General features: G+C 30.5%; 1 protein-coding gene across 1 annotated transcript; it reads left to right on the forward strand.

Moving 5' to 3' along the window:
• The first annotated feature begins 11,868 nt into the window (after nt 1-11,868).
• On the forward strand, nt 11,869-21,995 carry LOC145329459 (uncharacterized). Its single transcript, XM_080173617.1, has 15 exons — nt 11,869-11,899; nt 14,378-14,582; nt 16,030-16,128; nt 16,724-17,147; nt 17,872-18,022; nt 18,125-18,252; nt 18,453-18,560; nt 18,727-18,884; nt 19,016-19,170; nt 19,830-19,910; nt 20,183-20,328; nt 20,588-20,683; nt 20,881-20,955; nt 21,182-21,256; nt 21,883-21,995. The coding sequence occupies exons 2-14, from the start codon at nt 14,419-14,421 to the stop codon at nt 21,254-21,256; spliced, it is 1,860 nt and encodes a 619-aa protein (XP_080029743.1). The 5' UTR covers nt 11,869-11,899; nt 14,378-14,418; the 3' UTR covers nt 21,883-21,995.
• The last annotated feature ends 878 nt before the right edge of the window (nt 21,996-22,873 follow it).

Genomic DNA, 22,873 nt, shown 5'->3' on the forward strand with positions numbered 1-22,873 from the left:
CTTTTGTTTTATTTAGTAAGGTATTTTATCTGAAGCTTAAGATTTCAATAACCAATTGAGTTCCCCATTTCAGAGAAGCTTTACATTAATCCCGTGCTGTTTTAGGCTCATTCATTTTTAGGATTAATCAGGGAGGAGGGGTACATTAGACTGTAAATAACACCGATATCCAAAGTTTGGGAATAGTCCTTTTTTATAGGTTATTTTAGATTAGGTTAGGTTATATTGGGTTAGGTGATTGTCCCAGAAGGTTAAACAATTGGCCCCGCAGGGTTAGAGCCTCCTCAGGGGCTAGCAATAGGAGAAAAGCTACTGTGAAAATACGAAGAATCGCCCCTTAAGGTGCGTTGCCACGAAAGGGACTATATCCCACGTTTTCTAACTACGTTATCTTATTCGTTGTCTCAAAAACATTGGGTGATAGAGAATTGTGATGGATTAGTTCTAGACTTGCAGTGTCAAAACCATTCAACCAATAATTTTAATCAATAGAATGTTTTTTTCTTTCCAGTATGGCTTCGAAACCGATTAATATCCGGTGGATTAAAACCAGTTCTCAGCCATACTGAAAAAATATGTATACCATAATATTATAGACAATTTTCCACGAAAAGTAAAATGAAAAATCATAATATTAATATATATATTGTCTTATCCCTTAAGATCCCTGAAAAACATTAATATTATAGAAGCAATAGCTCAAATACATTAAGTAGAATCATTTACATAAAAGATGTTGGTAAAACAGCAAGATATTAATATGTTTTTCCTCTCTTTTTAATACCACAGATATATACTATGTATGTATATGGTTGGGCTATACATTCACATATTTCTTTGAAGTAAATTTTTTCTCCATTCCTTACGTTCATCCGTAACAGAAAGCTCTTATAATAAATTTACAAGTATAGATGTGTAATTCAGACAACTACCTACCCAAAGTGGCAGTGACCCTTTCGTTTGGCAGTAAATTGCTTCATATTCTTTTGTAGGGACTCGGCTGTGTTTATTTTCCGTCGCCATAAGCTGATTTCAATAACCCAATATAAAATCGTGACAGGGTTCCCGTCGAGGAAAGAGTTAAACATAACTTATACCCTTTCTATTTTCTTACTTTTATGCTCTTACATGTAAGAAATTAGCCTGATGATTCCTGTAACAATTAGGTACAATTTAGGAAGCAAAACTACTCTATAATTATTACTAGAAAGTCCATATTTCCAAGTTTTACTTTTCTAAAGTTTTTGCAGGATATAACTATTCCATTACCATGATTTTTAGAATAGAGATTATTACGACTATCATGTTCATCATTTTAACTATACCTATATAAAGTCTTGATTAGTGTAAGTATGTGCTTATAAAGTGTTCTGTATTTTGGGATAGAATAGATGTTGAATATTAAAGTTAACTCTACATTTTGTTGACTTTCGTTTGTCTGTCCGTAAGATTTTAGGAGCTTCGCTTTTATATATATTCTCATCCTTGCTAAAACTAAAACAAGGAAGATTACATCCGATAGTTGTGAAGCTGTTGAAATTAAAAGAAAAATATTGAGAGATTTAGAGAAAGAATTAAGTAAATGAAAAAATTAAAATTACTGGGAATATTAAAGCTTTGCTACTAAAATATAATTTTACATAAAATGTTTAAAATAATTTATCATTTTTTCCCAGCCCTATGTGTATTCTTTATGTTCAGTTGATAGTTTGATATGATTATTATATCTGAATCGCATTTTGAGCTCTTGACCTTAACATTTTAGTTCTTTTAATTTAACTAGCTATTGGATACATGGCAATGGAAGTGTAAAAACTATTTCAACACTGACCTCCAACTGTTGAAGCTATAAAAAAGGTATAAATTAAAAAACTTTTGCCTATAATATTAAATATTCTGATATGATGTCATTAGGGGTTAAATGGCTGAAATTTTCTTAATTTATCCATTTTTTATAGGCACTATCAAGAGCTTTACAAGTGTATGGTAAGACATTGCGACTCTGCTGGTCGTCATGGAGGTGGTCAGTTCATAACTCAGCCAAACCCTTGTCAAACCTGAAGACAATAATGCTGCTAAGTCAGATGTGTCAAGTTCATAGTAAGAGTATTGGAAAATTCATTGGACCAAAACAGACTCTATCAGACTCTAATATCATGCATAGTTAGTACTTCTAGACAAAGATCAAGCAACCAACAATAATCGAGATGTTAGGTCCTTGAGACCTAATTCAAAGGTTTTACTGACCTATATTTTCCAAGATTGTTTTTTTTGTTTCAGATAAAGTCATTTTATATTTTTCTATCAATCCACAACTTCATAATCTCCATTTGCAGCTGAAGCAACTATCCTTAAAATAGCATCTGTCAAAGATAATCATTTTAATTTTTGTGCACCTTTTTTATTTTGTTTACCCGTTCAAATAAAGGTTAAATACTAAAGAAATTTTGAATTAAGATCTCTGTCAAAAATATTTAATCAAAAAGCATACTTCTTTCCTATAAAAAGTACACAGTTACATATATGGATTAATCATGTCACATAATATTTTCTCTTCCTTTGGTTTTATTAATTAGGCCACATCTTCTTATACAAGAACTCTGAATAGACACATAATAAAACAAGAATAGTTATAAGGATGGAAATTACAGCCATTTGTAGCCAACAGATTTTTGTTGGAAAAAAAAAAAACCTTTAATTTTTACAAGCATCTTTGATAAGTCATTGAATATAATCATTTAGTAGGCTAAATAATTTTCAAGCAATTCATAATGTTTGCTGGTTTTAATGAGTTTTACTTTTCAGAGAAGCAGTTTTAGACATTTTCCTGGCTTCCCTTATCTAGATGCTAGGAAAGAAGCAATTATTTCAACTATAAAATAGTAATTTTTGTAAAGTAATCATTTTAATGTTTTGGTAATATATTCTTTTTATAGAAAAGCTTTGGCGTGAACAAGGATAATCAGATTTTTGTAAAAAAACTACATCTTCAAAAGATTGCACTTACGACAAAACTAAAAGTATCCCTAAATTAATTAAAATGAAAATTTGATGTTTAGGTTTATTAAATAAAAGATAATTTTTTAAAAGTAAAAATGCACAGCAATATATTCTAAATATGAACTACATATATTTATGGCACAAATCTATAAAATGAATTTTATTAAAATAAACGTAAATATAAACTTATTGCATATAAAACATTAATAATAATAATCATAGAGTAAATTTACCATTCATAAGAGTATATCATTGTTAATGAAAACATAATATGCTTATTTATTTATTATTTCTTACATATATATTACAATACTACATCCTCTTTTTACTTCTAAGAAAATAATAAATTAATATTTTGGCGATCGGGTGCATGAGAAAATTGCCAATGCAAAATATTTTAAACTTTTAAATTTTTTTAAATTTTCTATTGGAATCAAAATACAATTACTTGGATGTTGCACCAGATTTTCATATACTCTGGTGTTACTCCAAACTGGCTAAAATAAAAACACCTCTCATCCACCGCTTTACCCTATCTCCTCCCCTTCTACTGGCATAATTTACTGACCAATAAATGTAGTTCATGTTAGCAACCTAAATTTTCCCCTGTCATTATATCCACGTATTCTATATCCATTTTTATTGGACATTTCGTTTAAAGTACCTAGTGAGACACAGAACATACCCCCCCCCCCTACATCACATATTTTTAAATACACTTAAAATAAGGGAAGGGAAAGTATTTTATTTATAATATGGGGGGGGGGAATAGGTAATTAATTCAATTTAAGAATTTTTATCTGAAAAGCAATGAAAACCAGTTTTATCCAAAAAATTTGACCAAAATTGTAAGGGGATCATGGTAATATAATTTAGAACAAAATTAGTTCTAAGAAAAAAATCATTCACTTGAAAATCAAATTACCAATACATCACTATGTAGTAAACATTCTGTAATTAATCACTACAAAAATCGTGTTTAGAACTTTATCAACCCTTCTCATATATTTTTTACTGCAACATAAATTCAAGGGGTTCTTAGATTGTGTAATACATAAATATCACAGTAGAGTTTCTATATATAAAATGAAATTTTCTTGGGAAAAAATATTTGTTAAAACCAGCCATCTTTTCTGTCTGCATATTCAAAACTAACTCAGCTAGTTAGCGGGGCATTGATGCGCTAGTACCCAAAGTCAGTCAGAAACTGCTAAATTCTTGCACATTCCCTTTAAGCCAGTACCCAAAGTCTGAGACTCCTAAAAATTGAATATTCGATCCATTGTCCCCTCCCTTACTCCCTGAATATTAAAAGTTATTAATATTTATAACACAATATGTAAATAATACAAGAGAGAGAATATATGCTTACATAATTTAATTATAATATGCAATATGATCACTAGATTAAGACTTTCAGCTTTTTGTCTGTAATTGTTTTTTCTTTTATATAGTACAAAGATTATATTCATGATTTATAGGTTATGTACTATGAAATAAATCTTAAATCCAGAGAGGGGTTGCTTATTTACTGTTAAAAAATGGAAATATTGGTAAAAAATTTAAAAAATAAAAAGATGCCATTGCCACCTCAAACATATACACTCAATTTTAGAGAAAAAAATTAATCTTTGGGTGGGTATTTTTCTAGGTTTGATTTCTCTGGACCTATAAGAAGCTTCACTGTTGTTGTCTTGATTGCATGTAAGAACACGTGAAATAAAACGTTATTGTTGTTTATTTTTAATATGAGATGGAATTGTTTAGTGTTTTTTTCCATATGATAAACAGATTTTTCTTTTGATTCTTGGAATATAAACATAGAACGTTATTTCAATATATGTTTGATTAAGTATTTAGGTATAATTATGTCAAAATTATTTTCTGGACACTCTTAAGAAATTGTTATATCCAAAAAAAAATTAGCAATCTGTCCTAAATAGTAGCTAAGAAAATCACATTTACACTATAGCGTAATCAAATTTTCATTGTACAATGTGTCCGAAAGATCTGAAGATGAATAGGACCACATTTCTCATTGAAGACAAAAAATTCTATGAGTATTATTCTATGGGTTGTACCTATTATTCTTATTTTTTGAAGTAACCATAAATATAATCTAATATTCTTGAATAAATAAAAATATTTGTTTCTCTTTAGTAAAAGAACATCGCGTGTATTTTTAACTGTTTTCCTTATTTCTATAACACAAAAAATTCTATCTTTGAAATTTTTAAAGCTTTTAGCGGTGTCTAGGCAGCTTAGAAATATTTCCTAAAACCATCTCATGACCTTTGTTAAAATTCCATAAAATGCAAAACACAATTGGTTTCTTGGAAACGCCCCTAGTTACTATGGATATTTTGAATTTTATTGAAAAAAAAGCTAAAAACCATGCCCAAGGTTCTGAAATAAGGAATCTATTCAGTCGAAATATTAAAGGACAAACAAACAAAAAAAATATTACTTTTTATTATAAGATTAATGATTATCTTATTGCATCGGTTTCAATGGTTTTATCCTTGAGATTGTTTTAAGAATTTTGGTTTTAAGATCAGCTGCCGCTCTGAAAAGTTTCTGGCAGCTAAAAATATTTCAATATGTATATGTTTGTTCTGTCAAATCAGCTGTGAGTTTTTTTGAGGCTGAAGTCAGAACCAACTGATTTTCAATATTAGATAATTTCATATTTCTCTCAGCAAAATATTTGTTTTAAGCAACTTCGGTTTTCGATGGAAAAGATTACACTTGGCTATAATTTTTTTTATTTAAGTAATAAAAATAAAATTAATTTTGAATGATATCTAAACGCTTTGTTTCCTGTTTTGATTGATAATGAGCAATAGGCTGATTAATCATTTTGTAAAAGTCAGGAATTAAAGGGAATAGATATTTAATTTTAACTAATTTAATTTTAATCTTTACAAGCGGGAATCTAGAGAAAAATGAATGACAACTCTTTGGGGTATAAACAAGCACTTTGAGTGAAAGCACCAATTATTTAAGTTGCCTAGAACTGATACAAAATTCTTGCTCTTATTATCCTTAATTGTCTATAATACACAAATTTATCTGTAAAATAACTCCATACTTTTAATTCCAGACCAAATTCTAGAACATATATCATTCTAATTGCTAATTAAAGAATTATAGAATCAATAATAAAGTGAAATATATATTCTATAATGCCACAATTGATATATTTCTTAATTAGTTTAATTAATAGGGAAAATTAATAAATTATACCTTGAAAATTACATCGTATTGAAGATGATTAAAGTCCCTCAACAGATTATGACGTCATACGATAGAATAGCCAATGGGATGCCAGTATACACTGTAATTGACCAATGGTAAAATTTATGCTGGCCTCTCATTGGTTATTTTATCTTATGACGTCATAATCTGTTGAGGGACTTTAATCAACTTCGTATTGGGGGGAGGGGGGGGGGGGCTGCTGTCTATGAAACAGCCAAGGATAAAACTGAAGAGTAGTGTCTACCTTTCTAGAGTAAGTAAAGTAACGCCCAACAGATAAAAATTTGTCGATTGCATGACCTTTGTCTGGATGTTCTAATAGTGCATGGTGACTTTGCAACTGACAAAGCAACAGTAATGTCTCTAATAAGACTTGGTAGGGTATAGCATAGCATACCCCAGGTTTTAAAGAAATATGATATCACGATCCGCCGCTATAACTTTTCTGATTGTTGTCACGCAGTCAAATATCATAAATGAATTCTTTCGATTTTTTTTAGTCTTGATTTAAAAATAATTATATACACAATTTGCAATAATTTGAGTATTTTCATACATTAACAATTAATGTAAATAAATTATTGAAATTTGGAAGGAGCTTACAGTACTTAAAAATATGACTTCATACAATATAAATGACCTATGGCAAACATACATTTTACCATTAATATAAATATAAACTGGCCTATCATTTGTCATATGTTTTACATTTTTAGATATTTTATTAGGCACTATAAGCGGGTTCTAAAATTTATCGAAAGAAGTTTACAAGTATGGCAACATATATGATGGCAAACTTGAAACTCCAACAAAAGAGAAAAAAGCACATATTAATTTTAACATGAACAAAAAGTGTCACAAATAGAGGCGTGTTCAAGGATAGTATCTACATTCCCCTAGCAAAACTAAGGTGACTGGATACACCCCACTAAGTGTCGTTTTTAACCAAATGTGTACATGTTAACCAATAATAAGGCCGGATTGTCACAACACTGTGTTCTATTGGTCCAACTTTATGATTATAGATCTAGATCAAACTCTTTTAAAAGACTGGAGTATCTTCTTGCTAAATTTTTAAGACATGTGATGATTCTATCATTAATAAGGTATTATATTTCAACTTCCATAACGTAATAACGGTGTTGATTTTATATGTAAGAATGGATTTATTATTAGTTGGATCTTACCAACTAATAATAATTATGTACTCTAATAAAGTGAAACTTGTAGCGGGCTAAAGTAACGATATCTCCCATATCTCCCTCTTAACCCCATCCCATCCCCTTCTACTGGATGAACGAACTGACCAATAAATGAAATGGTAATTAGGAACCTAAATTGACGAAAAATTTTCCCTTGTCATAATATCCACGTATATTCTACATCCATTTATGTAAGAATGCAAAAAATATTTGAATTAAAAAACCTGAGTTGTGTTGGTTAGGATGAGAGTAGGTCAAGGGATAAAGAGATAGACAAATAAAACAAAAATCATTTAAATAATAAAATTAAGTATGCATATGTATTGGAGCGATTGTTCTACAATTTTATGGAAAGTTTGTTGTTGGTTTAGGATAATTTAAAACTATTAATAGGGGGGGATTACAATACCTTGGAGATATGGCTCTAAAATATTAGCATTAACCATACCCCCCCCCCCTTAAAAAAATCCCACTTATTTATGTAAAAAAAAAATGAAGGGAGGCACAAGACCATCTATAACGTAAAATCTTCTTGAAGCTGTGGATGAAGCTGCACTTTTCATGGTCATCTTACATACATTTTTTTATATTTATATCCTTATGACCCTGCAGACAGACGGACAGGCAGACAGGGAAAGAGAATTATGATTTATACTCTCATAATATTCTTCCAACTTCCACGAATCTTAGGGACACTCAAATGAGCAAAAAATATACACTGATAACACCCCTCTCCTTCCTTCCACCTCTGGGGAGCGCTAACCCTATTTTCTCATAGTCGGCCTATTAACTTTGGGTACTTTTGGTAAAGATTGATTGGTTAGTTCAAATTAACATTGTCCAAACAACTCAACCAATAATTCTAATATATAGAATTTGTAATTTGTTTATCATTAGATGTGTACCTTAATTTATTGTACCTTGACTTATCCCTTAAATACCTAAATTCTAAAAGAAAAAACATAAAAATGACACTTTTTGTTTTTGTGATTTTGCCTACTTCTTTAATCCTGTAGGGCCTTATAAATATAAAAATATATACTGCATATGTTTTACTCAAAGCAAGATAAATATAATCTTTTTTGGTAACACATTTACTCAATTTGTCGGAAAATAGTTATTTTTAAAACAGTACATTTTAGAAAATACTTAATTTCCTTCAAAAACAAGAAGACTCGTATGATAACAGCAAATTTAAGTTTTTATCTTGTAAATTACATACCTAGGTTTTTTTAACATTAAAAAATGAAATGCAAAAAATCAAACCCATATATTGTTAGCAAAATATTGGTATATAAACAAACGGAAAAGAAAGTTATTTAGAAGATATTTAGTGCCATGAAAAATAAATATATACATATGTAGAACCTTTTTGTAGCATAACATACAGACCACCGAACCAAGTAAATTATATTCTGATTGCTCATGGGTTGATATAGGAAATGTTCAGTAAAATTCCATCTCTTTAATAGCATAACAGACTGACATATATTACACAGACAAAGTAAATCATAAAGTAGCTTTGCTATTAAAAAAAAGGAGAAAAAACGTATTAAGAGGTAGCTGGAAGGTAGCTTTATCTTAAATTTATTGTACGCCTTGTCAGAATAAAGTTCTCCCGGTAGACCTATACACAACCTTATCAGGGATAAGGGATAGGCCATCTCGTTCCAAATATCCATATAACTGATTTATCTGATTTGTTAATTTAATCTAAATTTTAAAAAATATTTATTTGGACAAGATTTTCTAGATTTGTACAGCGAAAGATCTCAGAAACGTTTAGATTTTTCATAACGGCTCTAACAGTAAATAAAATTTTCTTAGAGGTGCTTTATTTCTACTTTAGGTGCCCCAATAGCTAAGCTAAGGAGACACCACATATGTACAATGCTATCCATTGACAATTAAAGATTACAGAACAAAATTTAATTATTTTCATCCTATTCCATTCAAAGGAACAGATATGGTAGATCGAGATGGTAAATCTGGCATTGTAATCTGTCAAACTCAAAAAGGGATTCATAACAGACAAACTTTTTTGTTTCTTTAGGGTATATGATTCATACCAAGAATACTAGCGACGTATTTCTTGGACAATATAATTTTTTACAAGCTAACTTTATCCTAAGAAATTCAACTATTAATAGCTGACGAGCGAAGAAATTTTTACACAATGTAATTTATCGAAAGAAATTCGACTATTTATGGCAAGCTCACTAGGCGAATGAAATGGAAAAAAATAACTTATCTTTCTTTAAAATATACTGTACACTTTCTAACCAAAGATATGGCTGGATTTTTCCTCAGCTGTTTTCCTATTTCTGATTTTATAAGTGTCTATCTATTTTAGATCTAAAGCTATTGGCATTAAATAGAATCTATGCATGGGAAATGGAGAATCAAACAACGCTGAGCGATAAACCATAAAATTTTCTTTAGATGCTTTACTTTATCCCTGGATCCCGTACAAAAAGAATTACTCGTAAATATCCTTCAGTCCCACAGGACTTTTAATCGTTGGATAAAAGTTTTACATTTACATAAAAAAAAACACAACACATTGTATTTTAAAGATTAAATATTTATCCTTAACATTTCTGAAGATATATTTTGCTAATGGCTTTGTCCTTATACTATCTAGCTCTTAGCTTCGGCATAAGAAAAGGGAGGTTGCAACCAGCTTCAAACTTTTATCTTACCTGTATACTAAAGTGACAGGAAGTAAATCTATATGTCCCCTAGTTATGATCTAACTAATCCAATCCTTCCACAATGTTCGTTAAGGATGTAGGCTATTTTGAGGGAGTATGCGCCCCCCACCCCCTTTAATTCAATGTATGGCACCGATAAGAAAAAAATAAGCTTTTTTCATAATAGGTGTGGGATATTAATCCCTCGCCGCCAATTAGATCTTGACCAAACTTCCCTGAAATATGCTAAGCGCCAATAATCCTACAACTACATACTATATCAAAACATTCGATTATTGTTAATAATTAATGGTTATTATACTTTCATTATCTATCATTTTTTTATACGAACAAGACAGACCCTACTTCTAGATTAACTTCGCTATTAAACATTAAAGCAGTTTAATTCTTCTTTTTGTTTATTTTGGTTGGGGGAGGGGTGACACGCCCCCGTCAAAAATATGTTAACCTATTTGTAATCAAATATTAAGTATCATGATTAAGTTCCATTAGTTAACAAAGCTATTTTTAACTTATTTTCCCATTTTTCTCTTCCCTTGTAACAGGGGTAAAGAGATGTGCCTTTCCTCAATTTTTTTAAAAAGGTGTTTTTTGGCTATTAAATGTGGAGCAACGCATGTGTGTGTTAAATATTTCTCATACAGCTAATATGATTTTCAGTAAATGATCGGGCAGTCGTCAGTTTTAAACTGAATCAAAACTCATTTTTTTCGATGTTGGAGAGGAAACCATTATGGGTGTTTAATAGAAAAATAGATTCCTAAAAGATATTAAGTTCTAGCTCTTATGATTACGAAAATGTCATGATTTAACATTTATTGAAAAAATTGTAAATTTTGGAATTTTTGGGGAAGGGGCAAAGTAAAATGGCGCGCCAAAAAATTTTACCAATTTTGTTGGATAATACTTACATGGATTTAGGAGATAATTAATTCCTATGGCGCACCAAACTTTACGGGGGTAATCCCCCCCCCCTCCCCCATCCTTACCCGGAAAAAGTAATGCTTTCCTAAAAAGCAGAAAATCGGTCTTTTGCAACATTTCAAATGAAAGTGTATCCACTAATCCCTGCCAGGAAAACCATTAACACGAACTATCCATTAATTGCTTTATTTAGGTTAAAAATGCAATAAATATTACAAATATTTAAGTTTACAACATAACATCTTTTATGATGTTATCTTTTTTTTAAAGATGTTCTAAAGGTATCGAATAATTATCTGATTTTTATGACACTTAGGGTAAAATTTTGCAAAAGTTAATAAAGCCCAGAAGTTTATAATTTGAAGAGAAATAAAATATTTTAGTCTTAAATTATTTTATTGGAACATGTTATCATTTTTTTAATCGTAATATTTGCATAGAGGGATCGAACTACCTTCTACTCCACGTTCTTTCCTATTTAAAAGTAAAATATGATTGTTTGTAGCTTAGGGATCATGCTAACCGCTGAACCGATAAGGTTATTCTTAATACAAAAAAAAAACCTCTAAAAAGGGCCTTAGTGAGGGGCGTATCCACTAGTGACAAATAAAAAATTTAAATATTTTATACTCATAACTTTCTATAATTGTTTAACACATTTGAAGAAAAAAATATAATTGAATATTACTCATTTTTCAAAATATGGAAATATTACTGATAATACTTTTTGATAAGAATATCTATAAAATGTCGCTAATTTTTTTAATTTACACAATCAAGATCCAAACTTCACCAATTCAGGTCCATTATTTTTAGGGTAATAGGGATAGGACAATGCACATTAAATTAACTTAAAGTGTAAAAATATTTTGTTAGTAAAAGATAAATTATTTAGGGGTTGTTAATAAATTTAATTGTCATTGTTCTTTCTCTCCCTAATTATTTGTAATAAAACTTAAATTTTAAATTTTGCGCATCTATTATATTATATCTATGATCTGTCTAAAGAATCTTAATTGTAATATATACTGGGACCTCTAGGGGCACTGGATGAAATGGACCCTCTATAGATATGCTTGCGGCTACGCCCTTAAAGACCTCTAGGGTTAGTTGAAAGTTAAAGGGGAGCCATATGATTGGCGATTTCTTTCAATGGATAATCATACATCTTGTTACTTTTATATAAGGACATTAATTTATAATAAAATAATTTGTAAAGTAAACCAAGCTTAAATATTTATTTTATCTGTTACGTTATCAATTAATACACAATAAGTTATTTGCTTTTGCTCAATTATACTCAATTATTATATATTTATAGAATTAATTTTTGCTAACACTATGAACTTTATCGATTATTTTTGGTACCAACGCAATTTTATAAGTAATGGTCGGTTAATCGGTCGGTCGTGGACAGTAAGTTTCTCAAATAAATTGAGATGCAGTAGTGCAGAAGAGAGGTGGATACAACCTCGTGCAACCCTATTGATAAAGGTCTACATCCCCTGATACACCCTCCTAAAACAGTCAAAGGGGTGTCGAGATAAAAAAAAAAGTCCCAACCCACTTAAAATTGTGCGTTTTATGGTCAATTTTCCATTTTTTTTAAAGCTAGTAATTTTTTCAACCCATCATTTTAAAAAATACCCAATTTTAAGGGTAGAGCACTTGTTTTGAGTAGAAGGGTGTATACAATGATACATCCCCGTGGAAATAACACTACTCTTGTTGTCCAAATTTCATACCACTCGATTTTAGTTCAATTTAGGGGTACTTCGCGCAACCTGAGGTGGATTCTTTAAAAAAATTTGCCCCACTAATCGCTCAGTGGGGCAAAATTGTTTTCGTGAAAAATCCCCTAAAATCACATAAAAAATCTACAAAAATTAAATGAAATCTTATGTTAATAACCCTTCTATGATTTTGTTTAATTTTTGTAGATTTTTAATGTGATTTTGGTAGATTTTTAACAATTTTGCCCCACTAAGCGATTGGTGGGGCAAATTTTTTTTTAAGAATCCACCTCTGCTTAATAAAACCCTGTGTACGCCACTGTCTACCATAAATATTGATATTTATAGGCATTTTAAGTTTCGATTATCTGTACTAAAAAATAAAATGACTATTCTATAATTTTGTATTTTAATATAGTACATCATGAAACTCGATAGCTAAGAAATACTTTGACAATTTACTTTAGATTTAAATTTCCTTTAAAAATGAGGTTTCAAATTAACAAACCCCCATTCTCAACTTTTGAAAAACACTTAATGTGATGTCTCAACCACTAACTGTAATCTAAAATAAGGGGGTAATTTTGTGTACATCTTTGGGGATGTGCATCAATTTGTCGGTCATTCTCTTATCCCTATATATCTCTTATATGTCCTCGCCACGGGTTTAAAATGTTTCAATTTCCCAATAAATAAAATAAAAACAAGGGGTTGGGATTATGGGCATTGGAATCCTGGATTTCAGTAGGCACGCTTGCACTTTTATCAATTAATGAAGGTTCACAACCCACGCAATTTACTGGTTGGGGTTATGTTTTGATCATTTTTACATTTAATAGATCCTACTAAAATACCTTTACTCAGGGAGGGAAGAGGTATTGAAAAGTAAATTAAGTTTTATAACACGTTATCTTACTAATTGGATAAAAAACTTTGGGTGATTTTCTTCAATTTTGATTGGTGAGATCAAAACCAGTGGTATTCATTTTTTCAATTATTTTCAACTAAAAAAAGAGTATTTTGGTTAATCATCATTGGGGATTTATGGCAATTTTTTGTCCATTGTCTTATCCCTTTAGATCCCTAACCTTTACTTGAACATTCTACAATGTATTGAACATTTTTATAAATACATTTACTTTTGGAATTTATCGAAATTATGTATAACAAAGGTCATAGAATCAATATATTTCCTATTAAACATAAAGGCAATTTATTGACATTTAGTTTATTACTTATTATCAATCTGTATTTTAAATAAAAGTTGGGATCAGTAAAACAAAACACAGTAGCGGGTTTCGTCGTATTTTTTCATTTATTCGTCGTAGCTTTTCACTTATTTCTAGCAGGGAGCTCTAATCCTGCGGTTCAACCATTAATATTTACCTGTTTATTGAGTAAATTTTCATAAATTATCAATAATAATGATTTTATTTTTGTTCTTTAAGAAGAGTAGCTACAATAAAACTATCATAAATGCTTGTGTTTGTGTAAACATTTTGTTACGTTATATTGATTCCCAACTTACATTGTGATCTTAGTTTAGATTTCATAAGGAAAGGATAATCAGAAACCAAAGGAGGGAAAATGTCTGCAAGTTTAATTCGAGAGGAGAGCTCAGCTGGCAGCAATGAAAATCTAACTAAGGGCAAATCAGCCGAGGAAATTCTAAATCTTCGAGACTTGGAGGCAGAAAAAATAAGCAAAACTTCGGAAAAAATATTGGATGCAATTTCAAAGGAAAATTATAGGTAATCTAGGCGTAGCCATTCAAACAGGGATGGTGTCAGGGGGGTTTTATTTATAGAGTTCCTATTCTTTTAAAGACGAATAATTTACTGTAAAACTAGAGGATTTTTTCTTTTAAAGAAGGTGTATCAACTATTTTTTTATAGCTAGCCGGTTCTTTTAGTAAGTAGTAGATGTAAAATTTTTCATAGAATTCAGATATGCAATCGGTTTTTTTGTAGACCTCTTATTTTTTAAGTAATTTAAGTTTTAAAAAAAAATTAAGTCGATTTTAAGGTACTAAAATGCAACAAAAAAAAGAAAGAAAATGGTCATTATGAACAAAAATAGTAAGATCTTTAATTTGACACCTTACTTTTTCAATTCTGTCAGGTAATTATTGAAAAAATCGATTTTTTTAAACCCACGAGAATAAAAAGTTTGAACTTAATTTTATTATTTCACAGGTAAAAAAATATGGGTTCATATATACCTTTAGAATCAGAAAAATATTACGAATCCATTGTAAGCAAAATTGAAAAAAAAAGTTTACAATATAGTATATAAACTACAATAAAAGGAATTATATGAAAATATCATATTATATTGTACAGGCAACGTCTTAATTCTTGAATTGAGTATAAAAATGGGAAGGGGGTAAAGAGGGGGTAAAAAAGGGAAGACAATAGTGTTGCCTGAACAAAAAATATAATTGGCCATTTGTTTATTTTTTTATTTTTTTACTTTTTTTCAATTTTGCTTACAATGGATTCGTAATATTTTTCTGATTCTAAAGGTATATATGAACCCATGTTTTTTATGTCTGTTTGAGAAAATATTTAGGTCTAAAGTTTTTATTAAACCGAGGTTAAAAAAATAGATTTTTCAATAATTACTCAACAGAATTTTAAAAGTAAGGTGTCAAATTAAAGATCTTACTATTTTTGTTCTTACTGGCCATTTTCTTCTTTGATTTTGTTGCGTTTTAGTACCTTAAAACCGACTTAATTATTTTTTTAAAAAACTTAAATTACTTAAAAAATAAGAGGTCTACAAAAAAAACCGATTGCATATCTGAATTCTATGAAAAATTTTACATCTACTACTTACTAAAAGAACCGGCTAGCTATAAAAAAAAGTTGATACACCTTCTTTAAGCAAATATCTCCTTGTTTATAACTTACTTTTGTTTTTAATGTATTTAATGTATTTAAATACTATTTACTATTTAACTATTTTTAACATGGAAGACTATAAGAACCATTTTTATTTGCTTCATGTTCTAAGAATTGAAGATTGTATATATGCTTCTGTTATCTTTAGTTCGATTTTTGAAGCCTTTCATTTTGGATTTAATATGACCAACCATGCATAGGTACTTTAAAACAAGGTCCCTAGAGGCTATAATGAACCTTTGGACTATAAAAAATCATCTAAACCCCCATGGCACCCGTCTAACCGCAATCACAGATTAGTGCAGCGGTACAAGGAAAACTTGACCAAAATGGTTGAGCTGTGGGAGTCATACCATCTTCAGTTTGCTAATCTTACTAGCCGTGGAGTCACAGACAGGAGAGATTACCTTACTTTTTATAATATTGACTATAGGGATAGGTCAACTGTAGATAAAATAATCATTTCTAAACATTGTGTTATCTATAAATCGTTTTAAGGGGAGAATAATATATTGTCCACTCACCCAAGCCTCGATGAATTTTATAAAATCAATTCTGCTAAGGCCTGTTTCAAATTTTTGAACTTATTTTGACAATTTAATTGAACATAGAAACAAAAAAAATTTCTTTTTCTTATCTCTATAGTCAAAATAATTAAAAATTTTATTAGACCGGGAATTCTGACCTTCGTGGCTAATAAAAATGGTTTTAATCTTATATTCTTTCATATCAATATCCGTAGAGGGCTATAATTTGATGTTAGCTGGAAAAGTGTCTCAAAAAATCAGCATTGTGACGTCATAAAAAGAGGGATTGTCTATCTCATTTTTAGGGTTTTCTTTCCTACTTCTCCTCTCATCTCCTTCATTTTATGACGTAACATGGCTGATTTTTTAGATACTTTGTCCAGCTACATTTTCATATTGCATGTTATAAAAGTTAATTAATATTTGGTTTTTAAAAAAGTAAAAGGAAATTTTTGATCTTACCAGTGAGATGAGGGATGCTCACCAGCAAGTACTAACTGCCTCAGAGAAAGCAGAAATTGAGGCTGAAAACTTCTACCTGGAACTGAAGCGCCGCAAGAGGAAAGAAAAAGAGGCGGAGCGTGCTGCCATGGTCCAGGAAGCAAAAGAGGAGAGAGAAAGACGCCGACAGGCAGATCAAGAAGCTAAAAAGCCGATCCTCAAAAGCTTTGTGACTAATGAGTTCCAAGAAATCAACAAGCTGTTGTCAGAGCATAGTAAGAGTATTGTCAACAAAGGTGGTAGACAGAAACAATCTGATCCTGTCATACTAGCTCAGGAGATTCAGTTCCTGGATAAAAGATTTAATGAAGCTTTAGTTTCATATAATCAATATATGGCCATGGCAGATGATAATGATGGAATTAAAAAATTTAGAGATTTTAAGGTTTTGATATAGCTACTTCATTATTGATTTGGCATTTTTTTAAACAAACTTTAATCAACAAAAAAAAGGATTTTGAACTTACTCTCAGTTAGGTTAGGTCATGGGAACACTGCACAAGATTATATACTAAATAGAAAATAAAAGAGTAGGGGATGAGGATAGTCTAGAGTGGTTCAATTATTAGTTCAAGTCTTGCACAAGTAATATTCCTGAAATCAATGAGATACAATGGTTGTCTATTATTGGGATCTAGATAACTTACAATCACTGTAGATGATTGAAAAGAATTATTGGATCTACTGCAGTTCACGGTAAAATATTGCTGGTAACGCAATTTTATTTGATATTTTTTATTAAGCGGCATAAAAAGGCCTACAAATAATCTGGAACAGCCATAAATCAATAATGCATAATTATCTCGCAGTGCAGAGAAATGCGCGAAAAAGACCTGTTTTAAGCGTTTTTTCTTCAGTGAAGCAATCCCTGTGCATCATTGGATCTTGGCTATTCCAGATTATTTGTAGGCCTTCTTATGCCGCTTAAAATGGTGTGTGGGTATGACTGTACATTCAGCCGTTTGGCAGCTAGCAGCCTTTAAAATTCATAGATTTTTGGAAAATTGCGTTACCAGCAATATTTTACCGTGAACTGCAGTAGATCCGAATTATTAGCTGATATTGTTATCTGTATTATTTTATAGCTATAGTATAAATACTAATCAAAGAATGTTGAAGAAAGAAAATACAGATCTGAAATGGTTAAAGTTCAATCTTACATAGCCAAGAAGGCACCCAACATTGAAATCAAGGGGAACCCCATGAACAAGACCAATATAACGACTACCTCAAAAGCATCTGTGAAGACATCATCAACTGGTGAGCATATGAATCTTAGATTTCTAAGATTTATATTGCTGACAACTTAAACGGGGGAAAGCTGCGGGTTTTCCCTTAACTAATTCAAATTTTTTGTTTCAGGTATCCCAACAATCTTTGGAGAGGAAAGGATGACTAATCAGAAGGAAGTTATTAAGGCATTTGAGGATAATGTTATCTCATTGTCCATGGATGAGAGCCATGTTATGGCTGGTCTTTCCAATGGAAAGGTATTTTACTTTATATAGATTTATTGGGGGGGTTCTATAAAAAAAGATATATGTTTTGGCAAAAAACATGCAACTGATATTTTTTGTATATTTCAATATGCTTTTAAATCCAACAAAATTCAATTTATAATTGTATAAATATTTATATTAATGAGATAATTGATAGCTGGTGTATTTCTTTATGCTTTGTCTTTGTTTAGGTGGCCTGTATCTACTCTGGCCAGAAGATAGAAAAATTTGTAACTGATGACCTTACTGAGCAAGGTTCACCAATTACAGCCGTTCTTGCTGATACTTATGATGTTAAGGTAGATTAATATGTGTGTTGTGTACAAACACTGATATGAAATTCATTACACCTTTTTAGATCACTGGTATAGAAATGTGATATTTTTTTAACACTTTTTTCTTTATTTGACTCTGTTTTAATCTTTCATAAATATTAGACTATTCTGTGCTTAAATTTGTTTTCAGGGAAGATCCCTGTTCTATGCTGGTGATCAACAAGGATGGTTATACTGTCTTGGTGAGAGAGGAGAGCTCATTGACAAAATCAAGGCAAGAGATGATCCCATCTTTGCCATTCAGGATGTGGAGGCTAGAAAGATCTGGGTCTATTCCAACAAGGGCAGGTATGCAAATATCTTTTATTACAAAATTTAAAGAAAGGAAAAAGTTTGTTGACTAATTTTCTTTATCTATTAAACCAACAGTAAAATTTTCCAGGATGATAGTCTCTTGTCACTTTATAAATATATGCTAGGTCAGTCATCACCCTGGAGGACAAGAACTTGGTGAGCAAGGCCAAGAGGAAGTCCAAGTTCAGCATGGCCTTGGATGGAGAGTTCTACAGGGAGAGAAACAAGGGAGACTTTCCCCTGGAGGAGTTTGAGTGCAAGGTTCCTTCCAGAATTTATGGTAAGCTGGGATAGGGAATTGGCAAATATGAGTAGAAAATAAACATTATCTTTGTAGGTTCTAATATCTGTTGAACTTATCTACTTTTACAAATAGAATTTTTAAATTTACATCTGTAATCTTTAATAACTTTATTATTTTACACTTTTCCTTGTTTATGTATATTCTTATAATAAAGTAACTTGATGTCAGTCTATCTCTTTGTTTGTTTCTTTTCTGTTTGTTTGTACTGAAGGATCTTGTTAACTGCTAAACTGATTGGGTTCTCCTTAGGTACAGAAAAGGTTTATAACTATTTTGGAGGAGGGTACCACCACCCTCCCAAGAGAAATCACAAAAAATCTAAAATTTGGTAGAGACTTGAACGCAACAAGACATAAAATAAAAATAAAACATTTACAGTGGCAATAGAGGGCGTAGCCGCTAGTCCTATTATATAAATTAGTAAGCTTTTTTCTGTTTGTAGCAAAGTATCTCGCTAAGCGCTGAAATGAGATGGTTCTCCTTTACAGTTAAGCTTCTTAAAGGCCTTGAGGTGGTTTTAGGCTATTTTTGCCTTTCCTTATCCCATCGAAAATAGAGCCCCTAGATGCTGGAGGTGCAGCAGCTAGTGTATATATGTTCTTCATACACTTTGTTAATAGGTTTATTTTTACTAGGAAGCCCCAGAGTATTGTTAGAGGATGTAAATGATGGAGAGTATGTTAATGCCATAGCATACTCAACTGACAGTGAACTTTTCAGGAACTTTTCATTTTGATTTTCCTTATATCTTATAGATTGCAATTGTTCTAATTAGTAAGAATCTGGAACAGAAAGTAAAAAATATCAATGTTGTCTTGAATGTGTTAGGACCTTTTGTTGTTGTTTATGTTGTTGATCCATAATTACAAAATATAAGAAAAATTTTACATTTGATATAGAGAGCTCAAAACATACTTATTCTTTTTAATAGTATGTTATTTTAGTTTTTGAAAATATTTACAGCTTAATTGAAATGAAATTGTTATCATCAGACGTGACCTTGTTGAAGAGAAGAGAGCCCTTCCACAATTAGAGGTTGTTGGCAGAGGACAATCAAAGTTGCGCACTCTCAAGTTTGAAGCTCCTGTTAAACAAGTTCTCAATCTCTATAGCAAGCAGAAGTCTGCAAGAAGGGCAAGTTTTTGATTATTTATGTTACTTTATAAAAAAATATCTTTTTGGAGAATAGTAATTTGATCAAAAAGAGTGGCACATCTACAATTTAAAAAATTGACTATAACATCAACAAGAATTTTTTCATAAACAATTAAACGCATTGTTTTTGGTAAAAGTTATCAGAAACTAAGAAAATAGTTTAAAGCTTGTCATAAAAGAAACTAATTACAAAGACAGATTGTGTATTGGAGATAAATTCAAATGAATTATTTTTCAGGATGCCTTCTATGTGTTGACTTGTGATGACAAGATTACCAGATTTAAGACCACTGAACTTATGGATACTAACATTGATGATGATTCACTCACAAGGGTACGTAATTACTATTTACATCTTTAATATCTATCAAGTAATTTAGTTTAAATAAATTCTATAGAAAAGATACTTTCAGTAACATGTACATAGTATTATATATTTATTCTGAACTATCAGTTAATCTAACATAATTAGATTAAAATGTACCATTAAAATTGTCAAAACTTATGGATAATATTAATGGATATCTTAAGGTTGTTGTATATGAGGATAAGCCAGAGGATGATGATGATATTGATGAGATTGGAGATATTGAATGCTTTACTGCTAGGAACCAATGAAATAAATTTACAAAAATGATTTATTGAAAGTGTTTTTACCCCATTAAGTTGAAATCTAATCTTTTAAAGCCATGTAATGAAGAGGAAATGATTAAATCAGAAAGATTTTTTTGATTATGATAAGGTTATTTTGTTTTATGATTTATTTTTTTTACAAGCAAGCTAGTGCTTATGATTCATTGCCAATATAATTTTCTCATTGGTATTGTTCAACAGGTTGGATACTGTCCTGTTCATCATGAGAGACCAGGATGAGATGTTCATCATCAAGGACGCTGACTCTCCTTAGGTTGGCTTTTGAATTCTTAAATTCTTAAACAGGATGTTTGTCTGGCTCTGTGTACAAAAGATTTATAGCATGGTTCTCCTTTACACTGAAAATTCTCAAGCCATAGGAAGATTTATAACTTTTTGGGGGGAATGTTACCACCATCCTTTTCATGAGAAATCACCTCTAGACAAAAATCCCCCCCCTCCCCCTAGTTTTCATGAATAATATTTTCACAAGGATAATTTATTGACTATAACCAAAAACGGAAGTAGCACTGTAAATTAGCAGACTTAGATACATCTAAACATTAATCATTATCTTCATTACTTGTAAAGATTTGTGTTCACACAGACTCAATTTAGTTAGATAAGATTTGCTACTTAAAAGATTTAATAATATTTCTCGTATTCATTTGAATCCGGTAGATAGGAACCGGTTCTCATGAATACGAAAAAACTATGTCTAGCATCGTATATCCAGTTTTATACGAATATAGAAATGTACAATCATAAGATTAAAACTAGTTTTTTTAGCCGGTGCCTTCGGCTGTATAATGTATAATTGTACATCCTATATCCGCGGAAAGCCGTTTATAATACGATACGAGAAATAACTATTAATTACTAATTAAATTTTTATTTTAGGTGTTTACAGAAATGACATTATTCACCTTATCAATCTATTTTCTGTTTATTAACTAACATGTATTGTCATTAATTTCAAGATTTACACATTTTTTGTAATAAATGCTTAAGTTGAATTTTATTATTAATTTTTTAAAACGAAGCTTTTCTATAATAAGGGTCGGTAAGTCCGTCCGGAATGGATAGAATAATTTCGATAATTTAGGATGTTAGAATTGTCCTATCAATTTTAAACTTTGATTTCTGTAGTAGTTAGGTACTATTTTGAAAGCGTAGCAACTCTATAATCGTTACCAGAATGTCCGTACGTTCATTTAAAGCATGTTGTTTTTTTAACTTTTTAACAACAATTTATTATGTGATAAAATCATCAAATTGATTTTTGGATTACTGAACACTGATTCCATTTACAATAAGGTACAATATCATGTGGAAAGCATCTCTATAATCAAGTCCTAAAAATGTCAGTATGTCCATAAACAGAATTCTGTATTTAAGAAATTTTGCAAGAAATATACGTATAATTTTGTCCAAACTTATATATTCTTATTTTGTATATTCAGTTCTGACTCTCAACAAAAGTTAATGTTCGTCTGTCATACCGTTTCAGAGCTTCGCTTTTATGAATGTTGTTATCCTTGTTTTCTCAAAATTATTCTAATGGGTCCACTTTCAGAAGGCTGACCGCTATCTATATCTATATTTTTTAAAAGAATAAAGTGAAGTATCCTCTTAATCGTTAAAAGGATTCTAAGGGCGTAGGCGCTGGTTGTTTATAAAGGAATTCAATAGTAACTATATTGAATATTTTGTCTACAGTTTGTTTTCTAAATTTTAAGTAAATGTGTGTCATTACAGCTTAATTACAGACTCTCATTTAGTTAATTAACAAGGAAGCATTGTGTCCATAGATACGGCAGATATTGAGGATTTTTTATCGCATCGTATTATAGACAGCTTTCCTCGGATAATAAAACAAAAAATTCAAAGA

The sequence above is a fragment of the Acartia tonsa genome, chromosome 10 (genome assembly GCF_053477335.1).
Source record: "Acartia tonsa isolate MP-2025a chromosome 10, ASM5347733v1, whole genome shotgun sequence".
NCBI classification, from domain to species: Eukaryota; Metazoa; Arthropoda; class Copepoda; order Calanoida; family Acartiidae; genus Acartia; species Acartia tonsa.